The 20955-nt window shown below is 40.4% G+C and overlaps 1 protein-coding gene across 12 annotated transcripts in view; it reads right to left on the bottom strand.

Annotated features, from left to right (window-relative positions):
- sptan1 (spectrin alpha, non-erythrocytic 1) overlaps positions 1-20955 on the bottom strand; it is a 114597-nt gene that overhangs the window by 6881 nt on the left and 86761 nt on the right. For 5 of the 12 annotated variants that reach the window (XM_078550152.1, XM_078550153.1, XM_078550150.1 and 2 more), the window contains 12 exons: positions 20278-20399; positions 18955-19087; positions 17405-17503; positions 15093-15252; positions 12147-12223; positions 9396-9605; positions 8551-8847; positions 7444-7556; positions 6075-6092; positions 4725-4787; positions 1253-1307; positions 188-384 (listed from right to left, as the gene is read on the bottom strand). In XM_078550152.1, coding sequence (XP_078406278.1) covers positions 188-384; positions 1253-1307; positions 4725-4787; positions 6075-6092; positions 7444-7556; positions 8551-8847; positions 9396-9605; positions 12147-12223; positions 15093-15252; positions 17405-17503; positions 18955-19087; positions 20278-20399 — 1544 coding nt within the window. The remainder of the gene's footprint in view (positions 1-187; positions 385-1252; positions 1308-4724; positions 4788-6074; positions 6093-7443; positions 7557-8550; positions 8848-9395; positions 9606-12146; positions 12224-15092; positions 15253-17404; positions 17504-18954; positions 19088-20277; positions 20400-20955) is intronic. The other 7 variants (XM_078550155.1, XM_078550156.1, XM_078550157.1 and 4 more) reach the window with 2 other exon arrangements.

Genomic DNA, 20955 nt, shown 5'->3' with positions numbered 1-20955 from the left:
TGGCTTCCTTCTATGCTGTAATCATTCTATGACTATTCTATTGAAACAACAACCCACAATGAAAGGAGCAAGAGACCAGAGGGTGTAAAACCTAGTGGATGACCTGCCATGACATCTGGTTTTGTCACCTGAGCACTAAATGATATATGTTCAACTTGTGCACAGATGTGCAGCTATTAGTGATTACCTGGCCTGTATCTGTTGTTCCAGGTTATGTTGCATTCTCATTCCTAGTTGATCCAGCTGGTCCCATTGCTGTGCCAATCCGACTGTGCTGTGCTCTGTGTATTTATTGTCCAAGATCAAGGCTTCCTCCATAGCTGCCCCAAGGTCTTCAATCTTTTTCAGCTGACTCCTCATTGCCCGAATCTCCTGGTGTTTTCTCTGTGAACGAGCAGATGTTGCAGTCAAAGAATGTGGGTACTTCCTCACAAGGAACCTACACTAATATCTTAAGCTTGGTTCTCTGTCACCCCCTCTACTTCTTATCACTGGTTCTCTCTTACAACCAGTCGGATGTGCAAGGATCCAATGCATGGCTGACAATCCAAATGGAAACTGAAAAAAGGGATGAAAAGGTGTTCAAATTGTTAATAAAAATTGTTAGAAAAGATCATTGCTATACCAAATTATTTCTCCAATTTCATTCCTGAATCAAAGGTCTGACACAGGAATTAAACAGGTGTGTTCAGTTTTTTCTACAACTAGTGTTTCAGCTGCTTTATGTACAAGTGAATGAATCACTGACTTTTCTGCATGTCAGAATCAAACTTGATGGATGCTTCTGTTTAAACTAAAACACTTTAGCGAACAAAGCTTTGGTAATTTAGTGCTAGTTTAAACAATGTTCAAAGATAAAGCTGTGAAGATCATCCACTGAAACTACAGCACAGGAGGAAGATTTTCCCTGCTCCAGTGGAACTAAATACTCTAATCCCATTTCCTTTTCCCTATCCATGAATAATCCTCCTCGTCAAATACTTATCTAATTCAAATGTTGTAATAACCCAATGCTGTAATAACCCACTGTGCCAAAAGTGTCTTATAACTTTCCCTTGTCCTCCTAGTGATAATCTACAGTCTGTGTTATTGATTCACCGACCGATCTTTCACCATTTGAGTTCCTCAAAATTTCTCATTTTGCGAACTTCAATTCTGAAAGACTATGTTCCACCTGATAGAAGTTCAGCCCCCCCCTCCCCCAACAATAACGGCAAATGAAAGCTTTGTTCTAATAAGAATGATGAACTACCTTGGTTGCCTCAAGCTGCGATTCAAGTGTTCCCGACTCCTCCACCATGCACGACCTGGTGATCAGGTTGAATACAATTAGAAAATAATCAAACGGAACAATGCACCATTTAGGTGTATATTTTTTAGGCAAGTTCTTTTAAATGAAAAACTCCTGGTGAAGATTCCAAGCTCATCAAAAGACTGAATTACAATCAGAACCCAAGGGCAGATTATAGATTGGTTACGCAGTTAAAAGTCAGAGATGCTTGCCAAAAAAATAAAGGATTGTTAACAGAGTAAACAAACTGTAGGAACAGGTACAAGTTCCCTACACCCTTGCGACTTAAAAGGATATCGAATAGGCCTGTGACTGGTCCTGCATTTAAAAATAGATGCATGTTATCGAAAATAACCTTGATTAATGACCATCTTGTTACTGAGGTGAGCTCAAGATTCAGGACTGCGGGCCACTGCAGCTGGGAGCTATTAAAAAGCCCTAATTTCAGGGACAAAATTGACAAGTCTAGCTTTCCTCACAATATCTTGCAATCTGGGGCAGAAAGTTCTCAGCTTCCCTAAATGAATAGGACACCTTGTACAGTGAAAATGGAGCACTGAAAAAAGGAACTCTGAAAAATATGGAAAATAAGACATGGCAAGGAGCACAATAGGTTTGATACTAGGGTACAATTTTTCTTTCAAGCCCTCCTTCTCTGTTCCATGACAGTGAATACCTTATCTCAGTCTTTCTGGGCACTCTAACAAAGTTTTTCAACAATCGTCAACTGCTTAACCTGAAAACTCAGCAACCAACATCCATTAACATGTTATAGGGCTGTTAAATTTTGTTAGGATCCTTAGGAGCCTTGCTGTAGAGACAGGTAGAGGAGCCATGGAAGTGTCTATACTGTGGAATGATCAAACTGGGGCAAGGGCGAAGGGATCACAAAACAATGTTTACTTCTAAGCTACCAGAGATACAAAACAAAGTAGCTTAAGTGTTTAAAGAGCTAATTTCACATTTATTCAATAATCAGAGGTAGAATCAATATCCAGCTTATGCCACCAACCTTAGGAGGAATGATCCTCTAATCAATGCTAAAAAGGCCAAATCCAGTTACCCAGATCCAACATGGTCAGGCTCTTTCATTAAAAAGCCTACAATACAGACAAAATCTCAATCTTCCTCTTTCTCTTGTGAGCAATAAAGGGCAAGTGATTACTAGGACATTGTGTAGTCCCTAATAACTGGAGCAATAGCAAATTACCTCATCTCCAAAACACAGAAGATGCAGGAGTTGTGTGGGGAGAGAGAAAATAAGCTGGATGTCATTCATTTAAAAAATGTTTGTGAACACTTGATAATAATTAATGTTGATGTGTGAAATCTGGAATTAATTCTCAAGTCTATAAACTGTTCTTTCTACAGTTGCAACTCTGAACCAGTTAACAGTTTTTTCATTAAATTTAAATCAATGCTAAATAAAATGTTATATTGTGGCAACAAAGCTCATGCAAACCAAGTCAGAATTAACAGTTCTGTAAAAATAAACATGGTGTTCATGTTGTAAAACAGTCTCCAATTACATAAGGAAGCAGTTCATTGAGAGATCAATTTAAATCATTTTTATGGTGTATATCCCACTTTGCTGAATTTATGCAGTATTATTTTAACAAGAGAATTCCCATGCTAGGTGACTAAAGTTCTGTTATAATTCTGAGGTTTATAAGATTATGTTTTGGGACTGTAACATAGATCTGTAAAGTGCATTTTTTTCAGTTGTGCTAAAAAGGTGGTTGGTATTCCGTTCTATACAAAGATATTGTCGATGGGGCTTTTACTCTTCTGTTACAGCAAACGTCTTAAAACGTGAAATCTTCTAGTGTCATCCTTTCAGTTCAAAATTAAAACTAAGGCTGAATATAAACCGTTCCTCTGAATGCAAAGCTAGGTTGCTCACCTCTTCACTGATGATGTCATGCTACTTGTTGAAAACCAGTGTGAACCAACCCCAAGGTAATCAAGGACACTGTGTTAACAATGTAACTGAAGAGTAACCAACGTGGGATGACCATCATATCCATCCAGAATGGAAAAACCACTTCACAAAAATAGAATATCTCAGTGCAGTCATCATTCAGGACTGACATCTTGAATTCTTTAGTCAAGTGGCCTGCCTGGCTGTCCACAAGACTCTGTCTCTTAAGTGTTCCGTTCAGGCAAAGGGATTGCTCAGATATCCAAGAATCAACAGATACGCATTTGGATTTGTCAAGTTGAGAGTGAGCTGGATTTATTGTCATAGGACATTTTACCTGCAGGCTGTGTGTGGAACAATGGACGTAAGATACAACAGTGCAAATGTCTGCTAGCAAGGGGATTCATGTTTAGTCAGTAAGAATAAGTGAACCAATTTTTTTTAATAACACATTTCAAATGGTACTTTTAAAGCTTAAATTCAAGACTTTTAAGTAACAGCTGTCAAGTATGTTAAACATCTTGAAGCTCAAACTGCAAAGAGGGATATCACCATTCCAGGTTTAGAGCAAAATGATCGGAATTAAGCTTTGCATCAGAAAGGCACAGAAGGAAATCAATTCCAGAGAGTGCTGAATTGGTCTCAAATCTCCAGTGGGACTTTAAAAAATCTGCCCTCAGTCTCTAGCAGTGAATAAACAGTCTGGAAGAACAAACCTTGAATCAAATTAAGTCTCATTATGTGAGGCACATGTGAGGTGAGATGGCTGCTCATACATATGCCATCTGGGCTCTGGAAGCTTTGAGCCATTTACAGAAACCAGAGCTGTTGCTTTCCCCTGAGCTCAGGAGCAGTGAACCACACGGATCAACAAGGTACAGGTTTAATCTCTGCTCTGTGCTGAATTCACCTAATCTCAGCCAGGGAGGCATTAGGTCTCCAAGCTGGTCTTAGCATCATTAAGTTTTGTTAGGGAAGCGTTGCAGAAAAAAAATAATCTGGGCTTTCTGCTCCTGATTTTTAGGGAGCTACTCCCAATCACATTACACATTTATGCAAGCTTGGCGAGCTCAGAAAAGTTCTTGAATACAATGCATCCAGTGGCTAGAGAACACGTCAACACCGTGGTGGTCACATTGACCAGCTGGCAAAATTTAGAGGTGCCCAGGAAGGAGTCAATGCCTTCAGGGGAGGAGTAAGAAAAAAAGATGTGGATGCCCACACCAAGCCTCCATGACACAGATCCCAAGTTCAATCATTCCTCATACTAAGGCAAAAAGCCAACTGGGACCCACTGCCACCAGTTACCACATGCAACATTACAGCTACCAAAGTGCTGGGAGGTACAGTGTGGCAGCACACACCATCTTTTACGCATGCCCCATCCCTTGAAGAATTTACTATAAAAGCTTTGAGTTTATAGCAGTGATATTAGTATCAGAGTCAAGCCCCGTTCAGACAGCAAGTGTGTTATAAATAACACAGAAAAACCAGTAGGAAAGAATGAAAAACCTTCCAGCCAGATCATCCCCAACTTCATACTGATACACATGAATGACACGACGATACGCTATACTAATAGGAAAAAGAAGATGAGGTTGAAAAGGAAAGAAAACAAATGTAAAAACAAGCTCAGAACTAAAGACAATGTTAAAATATAACTTCTCACATGCTCATGCTGTAAAATCACGAGTCTTTGACTCCAAAAACAGTAACACTGTATGGTCTGCACACCCAAATGTTTTAATGTTCATCTTCATCCTGTCTTACTCAAGTTCCACTCACTCATCACCCTGTCTTAGCTGGCCCATACTCCCACTCCCTGCTTCACAGCCTGCTGGCTCTAACTCTTGTACATAGTTAAATTTATGTACTACCTACTGAACAGTGTACTTAAGCAGGCACAGGAATTTTCATTGAAATAACATGCCACTTGGAGTCAGACTTCCAAGGGTTAAGCAGGATTGTGGAAATATTCAGGCAATATACGCTAAGGTTCGGCTTTAACCAATCAACCTTTAGCACCACCAATTTCTATCCTCCACTCTTTAACCCAGGAGATGGCAAACTGGGACATGACTAATGTTTTGCAAACTTTAGCCCATTAAGTTCCCAAGACTGAGCTCAATATTCTCTCACATGAAGAGAAAATTATGAAAATAACTCAGCAGGTCAGCCAGCATCTGTAGAGAGAGAAACAGAGTTAAATGTCAGGTTGAAAATCTGTCCTGATGAAAGGTCATCAACCTGAAATATGAATTCTGTTTCTCTCTCCCCAGATGCTGGCTAACCTGCTGAGTGTTTCCAGAATTTTCTACCTTCATTCCAAACCAGTGAGTTCACACTGAGGAGAGGCCATTCATCTGCCCTGTGTGTGGATGGGAAGGACTTCACTCGGTCATCCCACATTGTGACACACCAACTTGTTCACACTGATAAGAGACCGTTTACATGTTCTGACTGTGAGATGAGTTTTAAATGCAGAGTTTGTAGCTTTTGTCTCTCCCAGTGGGTATGCATAGCCTATAACAATTATTGCATTTTATTCATGATTCTGGAAAGAAATTAGTATTTTAGTGATCTCTTGCAAAATAACTCCTCCCTCCCAATGTATTTTTTAAAATCAGCAATGGCTGTAAATGGTGGGAAAGAGCTATTTATTAACTTAGTAGCTAATGTTTGCTTGCAAATCAAATTTTCTTATTTATTTATTTCACCAACATGCTTTGGACCTGATGGTCAGTCAAATATTGCCCAGTCCACCCCACACCATTAATTAAGAGAAAGGAGACAAATAAAAGACTGCAGCAAAAAAGAGGCAGACAAAATCACAGCAAGTACAAAACAAAAAGCAATATTAACCCATCCAGTAGGTATGTCCTGTAGACAGCATCCAAGCATCAGGCAGCAGGAGAGGAGAGGAAATTCCAGATGGGGCAAGGAGAGGAGAAAACAACAAAATTCATTAATCAGCATCAACTGTAAATTCATCAAAATGCAATAAACATTAGTAACCATCATTAAAGAAATGACAGTTATATTACAGAACAGAGACATTTAATAAAAATGTTACAGTATTTTAGAGGCTGGAAGGATATTTTCCTTGCAAAAGACCATTCAAATATGGAATGCATTATTACCACTCATGAAGCTGAGTTGACCACAACATTCAAGCGGGAATTAAAGAAATGCTGAAAAGGCTGAGGGTTAAGAGCAGGGAAATAGGATAGGAGTAGACAGCTCCATATGGAGCTAGCACAGACACTTGCACTTCAAAGGGACAAAGCACTGCATGACCTCCTGGGTGAAATTTCTGGTTCATCATGACCAAAATAAATCTCTCAATTATTTGTAAACAGGAATGTTTAAAAGTGAAAAGTTTAAAATAAAAGATCTTATGCTCAGGGATAAATGCATTACCCATTGTTGAATTATACACTAGGAAAGCCTCCCCACATCATAAGCCTGTTTTTTCCCTGACTGAGGACGAGTTAACAGGATTCATCCAAGACAGTGATGGATTCCTGTAATTGGCTTCAGCAAGTAAAAAGGTAGAGGGTGTTCAGCCAGGGTTTGTACTCCTGATTGCCAGCCCGTATTACCTGCTTTGAAGTACAACAGTGTGTCCAGCAGGCAAGGACCAGATCAGACTCCACTCTTGTGTCATGCTGTCTAAGAGCTTGCCAACATTTATTGTGTAAGCCCACAAATGAAGAAGAGCCAATGGTTGCAGATTACATACATAAGAGCAGGAGGAGGCCATTCAGCCCCTCAAGCCTGATCGGCATTCAATTAATTCATGGCTGATCTGTACCACAATTCCATCTACCCACCTCGGTTCCATAACCTTTACTATGCTTACCCAAGATTTTGAAATCTTCAATTGACACCCAGCCTCAGCAGCATTCTGGGAGAGTTTTTCAGAATTTTACCACTCCTCTTGTGAAGAAATATTTCTTGACATCACACCTGAATGGTCTAGCTCTAATGTTAAGGTTATGCCCCCTTGTTCTGGGCTCCCCTCACCAGAGGAAATAGTTTCTCTTTTATACTCGAGGTAATACAAGCCTAGTCTATGCAACCTATCCTCAGCATTTAGTTCTTTGAGTCCTAGTATTATTCCAAAAAAGACAGCCTTATTACACAACACAAAGGTCATCCAGTGTCTTGAACATTATACACAGACTTCATCACTCGGAATTTCATACACTATACTTTAGAGATGCCTCACCTGGTTTCCTGCAGCCACTGGTGGAAGGCGTTTGCGTGTTGCGCAAATTCCTGACGTAATTTATCATTCTCTTCCTGGCGTCTCTGTTCCTTCTGCAATTCTAGCTCACGTTCCTGTTAAATGACCAATAAAATTGCTTTAATAAAAATGCTATAGCAGAGAAAACTAACCAGCATACGTGATCCAAGGATTTACATTCAAAGTCTTAACAAATATAAAGCTGCGAGCAGATCATACTGCATCATCCTTTAGTGTCTTGACGATACATCAGTTTTAATATATTTGGCACCCCCCCACCCCTAAAAGGGGCAATTAATGAATAGCTGTGGCACAACCTGGTGAATCCAATTTGGATTGTGCAGACAGGATGAGTATTTAACTGGAAGAAACCAGGGATCATTAGAGAGTCAACAAAGGTTCAGAAGAGGCTGGTGGCGTTTGACCCAATTTACTGAAAGTTACAGATGGGATGGATAGGGTGAAGTTTAAAAAGATTCTAAACGTTAATTTCAATGTGACTATTAGAATAGTCCAGCTGACCCCGTAATGTATTATAAACATCCTTAAAATACACTTCTGAAACTATACAACAGCAAATTTAACAGCAGAATTGTTTGCAATTACTTGTTTCTTTGGCTTTCTAAAAAATAATGGGTTACTCCTAAAAATAATCAATGAGAATTTTATGTCTGAAAGCTTATTTACAAATGGATAGCTCTATATTGTGGGATGACTGTGCTGTGGTACAGTTCAGGTTTGTGTCAACTGTACCCTATACAATGAGCACTTATCTACCATCATTCCACCATAATGAGTCAGCAAAAGAGCCTTGACACCACCCCAAAGGGAAGGAAGTGTCAAACCAGTCATCCTCCCAGGCCTCTCCTGCATGCTTCACAGCAGGTGGCTGCCAAGGTGTATTAGTTGAACATACAAATTAGGAGCAAGAGTAGGCCATTCGGCCTATTCAGAAAGCTGAAGGGAGGTCAGAATGAGTCTTCTCAGCTATGAAAGGTCGAGAATAAATATTAGGAAACAACAGATGAGGGAACAGTCGCGTCTTATTATGCAACCACTCACTCAAATATTCTAAAGAACAGTTCTTACCTTTATGATTTTCTGTAAGTTTCTCCAAGTCTCCTCCAGGGCTTCCATGGTGAACCAGGTGTAGGGGTTAGAAAACATCCGATAACTCTTAATCTGGTGATCAAGCTCAGCCAGCTGGTTAAAGTCAGTCTGAGCCGAGCTCAATGATGACCGGAAAGCCTCATGAGCCTCACGCAGGGCCTTGATCTCCTCCAGAGAGTTGCAACGCACAGGGTCTGTGAGGTCCTCCTCTGCATTCTCAAACCAACTGTTAAAGGCTGAAGCTTTCTTTGCAAAGGTCAAAAAGAGATCTTCAAGCTGTGGTAAAGAATGAGCTAGATTCAATAATGGCAATAAATAAGACATGGGATGTTGGCAAGCTGACATGGCCAGCATTTATTGTCTTTGAGAAGATGATGGTGAGCCAACATTCTTTGAACCATTGCAGTCCATGTGGTGAAGGTATCCCTCAGTGCTGTTGTGGGGGTGGGGCGCAGTTCCAAGATTTGGACCCAGTGAAGATTAAGGGACAACGATATATTTCCAAGTCAGCATGAGGTGTAACTTTGGAGGGGAATTTACGGGTGGCGGAGTGTGCCTGCTGCTCTTGTCCTTCTAGATGGTGGCAGATGTGGGTTTCGGAGGTACTGTGAAGAAACCTTGGCATGTTGCTGCAGTGCATTGTGTAGATAGTATTCACTGCAGACACATCGGTAGTGGAGGAAGTGAATGTTTGAGGTTTCTTCAGTGGTACATCACACACACACACACACACAACACACAGAGCTCTGATTTCAGAGTAGAATAAATTTACAACAGTGGACCAACTGCTTAAGAAGCAGAAATTTCATTTTAGATTTGCTTACTTTTCTGAAATGTTCCTGCGCTTCAAGCAATTTCTTCTTCCTTTCACCAGAATTGGTCAAAAGCTGATTCCACCTTTTCATCAAAGAAGCATGACGGGCTTCGATAGCTTTGGACTGAATGTGCTTCGCTGCCAGTAACTGGTCCTTCAGTGCTGTAATATTAGTGATCCCCTCCTGTTGGAAAGCCTGCAGTCCAGCATCAAATGTTTCCTGTGAAGACAAAACAAAAGGTTTGATTTCTACCATTTGCTAATAAATTTAAGGCAGAAGGTGATAGTTTAATCCCTGTGTAAATTGTGTTGTCAACATCTGTGGGAGAAGCAAGTCAGCTCATCCAGTGTCAGAATCTTGTTTAACATCTTTATTCACATGGTGTGGGAGATAACGAAACTGAGCCATGCTGCTGGATGGCATTAATGGAATGAGATGGAGGGGTGAAAGGAGAAGAAACAACATGTTTAAAGAAAGGATTTTCCCAGGCTTCTCTCACTCAATTTTCATGGCCAATCACTGACTGACAACAAGTTTCTAACATGTCCCCTTGCAATAGAAAGCATGGGAGGCTTTAAAATAAAACGTGAAAAAAAAGCTTCAATTAGAATAATGGTGTCAGCTAAGGCTCAGTGGGTGGCACTCTCATCTGAATCAGAGGCTGTGGGTTCAAGTCCCACTCCAGAGCTAAACACAAAATCCAGGCTGACACTAGTTCAGTGCGGAGGGAGTGTCATCTTTCGGATGAGAAGTTTAATCAAGGCACCATCTGCCTTCTCAGGTCCACTAATAGATCCTCTGACACTACTGGAAGAGGAGCAGGGAAGCTCTCTCGGAATCCTAGCCAACTAACATCAATTAGAACAGATCCTTTGGTTGTTTATCTCTTTACTGTTTGTAGGATCTTGCTGTGTGAAATTTCGCTGCCAAAAGTGCCATGTTTCTTAAGTTACAACAATGATCACACTTCAATGGTGCTTCATTGGCTGTGAAACGCTTTGGGAAGGTCTGAGGTTGTGAAAGGTGTTATGTAAATGCTTTTTTAAAAAAAGAACATTGTAAATAATATATATATGGTTGTTTGTATTTCCTTCCACACAGTTTCATCTTTCTATCCATTACTCAATAGAGCACTATCCGATGGCTCTGGATTTTTTACATCTTTATTGCAATTTGAAAGCACTATTTCAGTTTTTAAATAAAGCACACCAACTCATTTACTACAGGTCGAACCAGGAGTTCAAACAGCTTAACATATGAGGAACGTTTGCGGACTCTGGGTCTATACTCGATGGAGTTTAGAAGGATGAGGGGGGGGGATCTGATTGAAACGTACAGAATACTGAAAGGCCTGGATAGAGTGGACGTGGGGAAGATATTTCCATTAGTAGGAGAGACTAGGACCCGAGGGCACAGCCTCAGAGTAAAGGGAAGACCTTTTAGAACAGAGATGAGGAGAAACTTCTTTAGCTAGAGAGTGGTGAATCTATGGAATTCATTGCCACAGAAGGCTGTGGAGGCCAGGTCATTGAGTGTATTTAAGACTGAGATAGATAGGTTCTTGATTGGTAAGGGGATCAAAGGTTACGGGGAGAAGGTGGGAGAATGGGGTTGAGAAACTTATCAGCAATGATTGCATGGCGGAGCAGACTCGATGGGCCGAATGGCCTAATTTCTGCTCCTATGTCTTATGGTCTCATGAACAGGTGCCTGTGTATGTCTTGTTACTTCACATTGTTGACTAGGATCGGAGCGGATTACAAATTTGATGGCTAATATTGAACTTTCACCTAATTAGCACATAATCCCTTGTTATGTGTATGTGGTTAGTGGCATCCCAATTCACTAAAAACAAGGAAAGACGCTAACTAGTTTTATCGTGATTTGCCATGTGTCATCTTAATTTACAATCTTAGCAATTGCTTAAGTATGGAGTTTGGTCAGGAAGATTTTAAAGGTGAATTTGCATACAGGTTAGACCTGTACCAAGCAGTCTGTAATCACTCAGATTGGGCCCATATTCCAAATTCAGACTGTACTTAAACAATTTATGGTCAGAGTACACATTGAGCACTGTGCCCATTTCAGGACAAGGAGACACAGGGAAATGCTCAAGTGCCAGAGGTAAACAGAGTATCATAAAAGCACACAGAACAGGCAGGAACATCTGGCCCATTGGTAAAGTTGTCCGAATAATCCTATCTCCCTGCTCTTTCGCTGCAGCCCTCCAAATATTCTCCCCTAGAGTGCTTATCTAATTGCCTTTTGAAATTTACGACTGAAGAGCCACAATCCTGATCTCTGTGAAGAAGCTGAGGTTGAGGAAAGACTGCAGGAGCTTAAGCTTTTCAGCTTACAATGGAAATATCTGAAAGATGATCTTATAGAGGGATACAAAATTGTAAAAAGTATAGAAAGGACAGGTTATTTCAAGTTAACATAAAAAAAATAGGATGAGGTCAGAAGTTCAAACTAGCAAGAGGCAAATTTTCACTGTCTTACGACTTCCCTCCCTTCAAAAGCTTTTTTTTTTAAAGATACAAACCTCTCTTTTGGTTGTCACTCTCTAATCCTATTTTTCCCATCTTCTTGGCTTCCTGTTGCCCCCCCCACCGTTAAGTGCTCTAGAACCAGAAGAACCCCATGTGGATGCAAGTTGTGGTCGTAATTCAAAGTTCAAATAAAGCATTGTAAACTGGTTGCAAGGAATCGTTGTAACAAATCTGACTGAAAATAACTTCAGTTCAGGAAGCTAGTTACCTGTTTTGTGAGCAATGTTTGTACGGAGGAGAGATCACGCCCATAGTCATCTGTCTTCAGACTGTTCTCTTTCTCACCTAAGGGAGAGGGAGAATGAAAATCACATTTATGGCTGAAGACCTGTAAACCATTTCTCACCATCAAGTACTTACAGCATTCCAATTTTTTGCCACTCTAACAATGGTGACCGTGCCTTTGGCTGTCTTAGTCCTAGGTTCTGGAATTCTCTCCCTAAACCTCCCTACCATTCTCTTCTCCTTCAAGATACTCCTTAAAATCTACCTGCTACTAAACAACACTGGTTAACCAAGATCCAGGGCCTAAATTTTGCACTCGTCAGGTGTGTGCAATCAGCTGGCCAGAAGTGGACAGGAAAATGCCCCCAACCACGATTTCACGCTGGCTGCCCTGAGAAAAGCTCTGCACTGCCGGTGGGGGCGGGTGCTGGTGAGCACTTCCACTGAGCTCCCTGAAGGCAGACAGATGTCTCAGGAGCTGCAGACCTCCAAATAATACAAGTACAACAAAGCTGCAAAAATGTCCATGCAGCACAATCAATCACCTGAAAGCATATCTCAAAAAAAAGTCCCCAGACATTTCTTTTTATTTTAAATCCTAATGGAGATTTCATCCCGCCCTTGGATGAGGTTTCATCAAAAATGTGAAGCCCGCCTGGCTGATTGGCCTGTCCGCCAACTGGAAAATTGGATGGGCCATGAAAAATCGCTTACAATTGGGCTGTTAAGAAGCTTAATTGCCCACTTAATTGTCAGCAGGCACTCTTCCGACTTTTGTACACACCCACTGAGCGAAATATCGCATGAGTGCTTGATGACGTCGGGATGCTCGCTCAATGTCATCTCGCACGATTTTACGCCGGTTCAGGTCAGACACGTGCCTGCCTGCGGGACATAAAATTCTTGCCCCAGTTCCTTCCTTAGTCAGAGTAGCAGAAGGAAGATTACTCCTCAGGCTGAGGAAGAAGCAATGTCTCAGGGGTCCAATTTTTGGTTGCCACCTTTGTTGGAATTCTATATGTGCGAATGTCAGACAATTATAGGATCAAGCTCAATGCTCCTATAGCTTATTGGGATTGACTTCCCAGTCTTGGATATGAGAAATGAGAACTTGGGTAAGGTATCTTGGAGTTGTTGACTCTTAAAGAAACCATATTCTAGTAAGAAGGCCTGACCCCAGGTAAGAAAGGAAAGCAACAGGGTATGGTGCACAGCGACAAGAAAAATGAAACTTTTTTTTTAACAAATTGAATATACCACCATATTTACAGGTTTGTTTGTTCTGGATAACATTTTGCTGCAATTTTGTCCTTATTTCAAATTGCGTGTTCTGGGTCCCAAGTTAAATTAAAACCCCAGATTCTCTGCAAATTACTAGACCTGTGATCATTGATTTCAGGGGGCAATGGGGCAAACAGACTTACTGACTCAGCACAAACAGGACATTGGTATCTTTGCTTTGATTGAGTAGATACCATCAGTCTGAATGAACTAATATTTCAATAAAACCACTCTTAAGTCACTTAAATACCAGTCGTTATTTTATCAAATCTTGTAAGAGTCAAGTGCCATAAATGTCAATGACTAGGGATCTCTGTTTGCCCAGAAACTAAAATAGTGAGAGAACACACCCTAATTTACCATGCAGTAAGTTTCTGATTTTGGTGGACTGTCTATTCAGAAGTTAAGTGCTATCTCAGGGGATCAAAGCACAAGGACTTTACTTTGTCAGTGTTAGTGTGGTCCATTTAATGGAGACCTCACTGAGGAGTCAAAATAATGGGTTCAAGACCTATTTCAGTCCCTTCAGCCTGTTCCATTATTCAGTTAGACCATGGCTGACCTGTACCTTAACTCCATTTACCCACCTTGGTTCTGTAACCCTTAATACCTTTGCCTAACCACAAATTACATAAAAGTGCAATATCTTTTCAAGTGAATTGAAAGATGTCGTTGCACTGTTGGCGTAATAAGGAACTGGCCAAAATTTCTCTCTCAACCAACAAAGTAACAGATTAGCTGGTCATTTATCCCTTGCTGTATATAAATTGACCGTCACATCTGCCTACATAACAGTGACAATATTGTTTGTGAACCTCTTTGGGATTTCCCGAGAACGTCGAAGAAACTATATAAATGCAAGTTCATCTTTTGGAAATTAAATACATTTAAAAATGATTACATTAGAGATGATTAACTTGGCTCTAATTTTAATTTCATAGTACAAATAACACAACTTACATTTATGTAACACCTTTAACATAGTAAAACATCCCAGAACAAAAATGTTCAAATTGAACATGGATGGTTAAGCATTGCCAGGAACAGTATAGTTCCTAGCAATTTATGTATTTCTGAAAAAAGACACATGCTGTTGAGGCTTTTGAACTTGTACTCATCAGGATAATTCGCAAGAATACCAAATTGTAAAGGCAACAACAATCTACACAGCATGAGAAGTGGCAAGTGGACTCTGATTGGTAAAGGCGTTGCCATGGAGAATAATATTTTGTTTAAGCGACAACCATTCCCTGGTTCATTCCCCAAGGTAATGCCTTGACCAGAGTCAACCTGCCTGGCTGGAATTTAAACAAAGCTAAGCAGTTAATTGTCAGTTGTGAGCTAACTGGTGCATTCTCCATGGCAACACCTCTACCAGAGTCCACTTGCCAATCAGTGTTCTCTTCTCATGCAACATAAATTGTTGTTCCCTTTACAATTTGGTATTTTTGCAAATTGTCCTGATGAGTACAAGTCGAAAAGCTTCGATAGCATGTGTCTTTTTTCAAGTACTACCAAGCGACAATTTATGCATATTGTTCAAGATATGCTTATTATTTCCACATGACATTGGTTAAATTAATCAAGAGCTCAGCCCGAATAGCTGGCTTTTGATGGTCTACTAATTCAGGACTGCCCAGAAACATACCAATCCACGACTCAACTACATCTGCCTTCCAGTTGAACTGCAAGAATGCAGAGTTCTCATCCAGCTTCGCCTTCCTCTGAGCAGCCGCCTTCTCCAACTCTGTCACTTTCGCTCGCAATCCCTTCATCTTTGCAGCAATATTCTCCACATAGTGATTGTTCTGTAGGTAATATTGAACATTACATGTTATTGCTTTGCAGTACATACACTTATGCACAAGGTTTACAAGCTCTAATATTAGACAATCTCAGGAGCAGTGACAATTCTAACATATTGGTAAAGACGTTCTAACTTGTGCCTTGTTAGTGCTTTAAGGGAAGCATTGAAATATTTGGTAATCATGGTCACAGTTTGAAAAGCATCCAAATCAATCTTGGAACCAAGAAGTATTTAATGCAACAATGCAGGGAAGGGGGAGGGAGAAATAAAAAAAAGAGGGAAAAAGATCATTTGTATTGAAAGTAATTATTGAATGGCTCAGTTTATAAGCCTTACAGACTCAGAATCCAAGGTTCAGTCCCTAGTCTGTAATTTTTGAGAGCACAATTAACCTCATGCCTCTGGGGTACCATGGGTTTCGGTTCTCAGGCTTCTCACGCCAGACTGCCATTCAGCAACCACTGCCAAAAGTCTGTGCGGGTGCTGTGTGAGGACACAATCTGGCTCTGTCACCTACCAACATGCTCAGAGAAGGCTTGCACATAACAATGGGCATTGGGGCAGAGGTATTACCAGAGGGCAAGTGGCACCCATGGAACTGTACTACAGCAAGTGGTCAATGCCTTCAAGAGTGGAATGGGGAAAAAGAGAAGCAATAGTTCACGCATTCACCTGTTCTACTGGTCAGATTTTAAAGGTGAATATCAATTATTATAATATTAAATAAACATTTGTTTCAAGAAACTCAGATCAGGCAGCACTTTTTCATGCAGATGGTAATGAAACTCTTGCCTCAAAAGGCAGCAGGTGCAAGAGAAGAATTGAAAATTTACTAGATTGAGTTGGACAGGTTTTTTAAAAACATTATTAGGCAAGTGTACCGTGGATAAATGGAACTGAGGTATGGATTAGCCACGATCTGATTGATAGGCAGAACAGACTCATGAATTGAATGGGCCTTCTCCTGTTTGTATAATTTTAGATTACACCATCTACTTTGGCCAATTATTAAATCACTTGTTTTCCCTTGCCACATTCCTCCCCTCCTTGCTGCTGACACCTAGCTGGTGTATAATTCCACAGGCAATACTTACTTTCTGCTACCCTTCTGAAGGAACTGTGTGTTCGCCTGAACAGTAAAACGCGAGTGTCACAACAGCTATTTAAAGATGGAGGGCTGCACAGCTGATGCTATTCTAGTCCAGTGTCCATGCACACATTTCCAAAAGGGATCACTGACAGCAACAAACAGGAATCCAGGAAGTTTTCCCCTTTCACAACCTAAGACCATATGTGCTGCCCCAAATCCTTTTAAAATGGGATGCTAATGTTAATGGGATGTGGATGATACTGGCAAGACCACAGCTGTTGACCTAACCCTTGTTGCCCTAAAACGGCAGAAGGTTTTCTTTTTGAATTACTGCTGTCCTCGTGGGTTCTCCCATTGCAGTATTAAGTAGGTTTGTTACTGCAACTCTGCCCAAGAATAGCAAAATCAGCACAAACTGGAAATCAAACCCACGACATTCTTGACCCTCATGGTTCAGTTCCTTACTGAAAAGGTTCAGCAAGTAACTGCGGAAGTACCCCAAAACACTGAGTTTTGTAAACAGGAATTATATTAACATTGGAGAAAAGTTCTACTAAGTTTAAAAGTATTCACAGCATTTTGTTTGTATTTAAAGAGAAGTCTGGTCACCTACCATTACTTTTTTCAGGAATACTCAGCAAAACTTTTTGAACATTTATAACAGGATGTTTAGTGCTAAGGTACTTAATTCACATTCCGGGTTTAGGTTCGAGTCAGAACGCTACCGAACTCTCAAATCAGTCAATCACCCCCAATAGTTTAGTCAGTTCTCTACTAGGCCACAATGTTAAAGATGCTACGCTTGTGCAAGATGTTAATTAAAACGGTGGTGGGGAGCAGGGGTTGGAAAGAGGAAAACTCAACATGGGCCCTTTCAGCATAGAAGATCTGGTTGGTCCAATCTTTGGGCAGAAATGGAGAGGAAAGTCTTTAGAGAGAAATGGTTAGAAGTTCCAAAAATTAAAAATGCTTTGTTAACAATGAATTTGCATTATAGCACTCTAGGCAACCACTGAAAATAATGGCAAGAACATATAAACCAATATTTTTAAAAAACTCTCACCTTCTTTATCAGTTCCTCTCCATTAGTGCAAACATCTTGTACTCGATCGCGGTGAACTGTGAAATCAGTTTCAAATGCTTCATGCTTTTTCAGCAATCCCTGCAGAAAGTAAAATGAGACCTATTTCAGTTTATTTCAAAAACAAACATTACAGTCAGTTAGGTGCTTTATTTCCTCTACTTATCTTCTTATTGTTAAACATTTTTAAAAAAGATTGAATCATGCTACAATAAGAAACATATTCAACAGGATAAACACAGGCAAGTCCATTTTGACTTTAATGGAAATTTACAGTGGATGGCTGATCCAACATCACCCGTTTTTCATGCCATCACACAAAGTCAAAATTAAGCCCCAAGTCAAAAAGTATCAGAAAGAAGTGATACTAATTGAATTTCACCTATTCTCTTACATGCCCATTTCCAAAGAAAATCCTTTCAGAGAAACAGCAAAGACTTGGGGATGGTTTTGGGGGGTGGGGTGGTGGTGGGGGAAGGAAATCAGGACAGATACTCCACATCCATGCCTAGTCTGGCTCCACCACACCATCCATAACACCCAATTCGAGGATAGAAGTTGTCCAGGGCTTCCATACTCATACAAAATGTGTGTATGTTTGTCAGCTTAACTCATCTGGACGAATTCTCACCTCTAATTCAGAAAGTTATGTGAAGTCCCATCCTGATGATAAAATCTAAACTGACACTTTGGGGTGGAGCACGGAGGTAGTGCTACAGTGTCAGAAGTCCTTCTTCGGATTGAATAGAGACCCTTTGATCTAGTGAATGATAAAGCTCTTATACCACTATTCGTATTTACCTACGTAACAATGACTACACTTCAAAGTGATTAATTGTATGCAAAGTGCTTAAGGATGTTTGAGATAAGCAATCAGAATGCATGTCCGTCTTTCTTCAGAGCCAAAGAACGGTGTCTGGCAGCAAGAATCATCAAGTAGAAAGTATGACAGAACACGACCAGATGCTGCATCATATCGGTGCTCCAACTGTGCCAGAAGCAAAGTGACATAAATTCCTGCTATTGGTCATGCTGACAGGGAGAGATCTTAAGAAAAGGTAGATATGTTCCTATGCTCTGCTCTATTACCTACTTTCTTACTTATAAAATTGCAAATGAACACCTGAAATAGGAAGCCAATGAAATACGGACTCGAAAATGCATCATCTGTTAATCTTTAGCACGTTGAAGTGATCCTGATGTAATAATACCTTCTGGGAATCCCCAAGTCGCAGACGTATTACTTAATTGCACATGCTTAGGATTTATGTCATAAGAAACACATCAGTTGACCAGTAAAGGCCTCATATCCAATGACTATCATGATACTGGACTACTGGCTATGGACCCTGACAATATTGCGGCAATAGTACTGAAGGCTTATGCTCCAGAACTTGCCACGCCCCTATTCAAGCCGACAATATGAAAACAGCTCAGCTTAAAATCCAAATTAGATGCTCAGTGGCTGAGGAAATTGATATGCTGTTTTTCATATTGCCCATCACTGTCTTTTATAAACCAAAGACACTGACCTGCACTGCAGCAAGTGTGTCGCCATAATCCTCACTCGCCACCAGGTTCAGTTTCTCATTGATCCAGGCCTCCTCTTCCTCAACGTTTGCCACAAACTGCTGGTACTCTAAGGATTCCTCCAAACGCTGTCCTCTGCAACATGACACATGACAAATTAACATACCAGCTAATTTCTACAGGGTAAGGTAACCAATCCCACACTCAATTCTCTGAATCATATGTCAAACAGATGATCCGGTCATTATCATACTGCTGTTTTAGGAGTTTGCTCAGCACCAATTGGCTGATATGCTTCCTACCTTACAACAGTGACTACACATCATTGGTTGTAAACTCCTGAGGTTGTGATGAGTACTTTAGAAATGCAAGTTCTTTAAATCTTTCAAAGTGAAGACATGCATGAAGGGAATGCAGACTGAAGAATCAGGAGCTGTACTGTAGACCCTCGGGTAGTTAGAAATCATCCCAGGTGAGAATTTGGTTGGAAGGGAGTGGTGGTGGTGTTGGGAACCTTGTGCAACCATTTGCCTGAGTGACCCAAATCAGTTTGCAGTACTTTAAATGGATGCCCAGGTGCAAGGCGGTTTAAATATGCTCTGAAGAGTCATACGGACTCTAAACGTTAACTCTGTTTCTCTCTCCACAGATGCTGCCAGACCTGCTGAGTTTTTCCAGCATTTTCTATTTTTATTTCAGATTTCCAGCATCCCCAGTATTTTGCTTGTATTTTAATGTTTAAATATGCATATTGGAGTCCCATGTCTGTCAAGGAGAAAAAGGTGCTGCATGCACAGCGTGCATCAGTCCCCTTTCTCCCAGCACAGAAACCCAACTGGCAGTCCTTAATGGAGTTGCTAATTTTGTAGAGTCTTTTTTATGTTTCAATGTTTCCTACTACTGTCTAAGACAGATCTATACATTTAATAATTTCCTGCTTTTCTCTTAAGGGTTACAAGTCACTCAGTTAATACTTATTCTGTGTTTGGCCTATCTAATTGGCTATTTCTTCTCATCTCATGCTCATTTTTCATTTCAATTCTACTTTCCTACTTTACAATAGTGGTTACACTTCAAAAAGTAGTTAATTGCCTGTATTGTGCTTTGGAAGGTCCCAAGGTTGTGAAAGGCACTCTAGAAATATAATTTCTTTCTTTGTCTGACAAAGGACCTGGCCTGAAACAATGATCTGTTGGTTCCTCCCACAGACGTTGGCCAACCTGCTGTGTGATTTCAGCATTTTAGATATCTTTCCCCGACAACAGTAACAATACAATTTAGCAAAACCTCAGCCTTCAAAGCCCCATTGGATAAGCTGGACTAACCGAGCAGCAGCAAGTTCCTTCAGTTCCTTCCAGTGTGCCACAAATTGGGACAGTCGCTGCTGAATTTCTTCCTTGCCAATGGTATTATCATCAGACAGTTTCTTTCCGGTCTCCAGTACAGACTGTTGTAAAAAAAAAAGTATCAGCCATGAGCATCTCCTTTAAACAATGAGAAACTAGTTCCAACCAGGGATGAACTGTGAAGTCCAATTACCCATCTGTTCAAGTTTTAATTGCTTACTTTATACACAGCTTATTTAACTGTTTTCACTTTGCTGAACTTTACACAAAGAACAAAATACTAATATTTGTATAAATAATGTCCTCCTCAACATCCTCAAACAAACAAACAAAAAAAAACACTGATAATCCTACTTTGGAACATTTGTCTTAAAACAGATCTACTGTGAATTGAGGTTGAACAGTCTCAATCCAGTTTCTAGTTGGTATGGACTACAGTAACAAGCCATTGTATAGTTTGGTTTATTCCAGGAAACATAAAACAAACACAAGATTTTGTAATGTTACATCAAGATGTATTTCAATTTATAACATATAAAAACACACTTTGTAAATGCCTGCTTTGACATGTATCCCAGGACTATGTGCTTTTGAAGGTTCTGCCACAAAAATGAGAGGCCTGTCAATGCCTTGTAAGAAACTGCTTTACTTTTAGGT

This window comes from Cetorhinus maximus, chromosome 10 (genome assembly GCF_964194155.1).
Source record: "Cetorhinus maximus chromosome 10, sCetMax3.hap1.1, whole genome shotgun sequence".
NCBI classification, from domain to species: domain Eukaryota; kingdom Metazoa; phylum Chordata; class Chondrichthyes; order Lamniformes; family Cetorhinidae; genus Cetorhinus; species Cetorhinus maximus.
The sequence above is the reverse complement of the archived record's forward strand: the minus strand, read 5'-3'. Positions and strand labels throughout refer to the sequence as shown.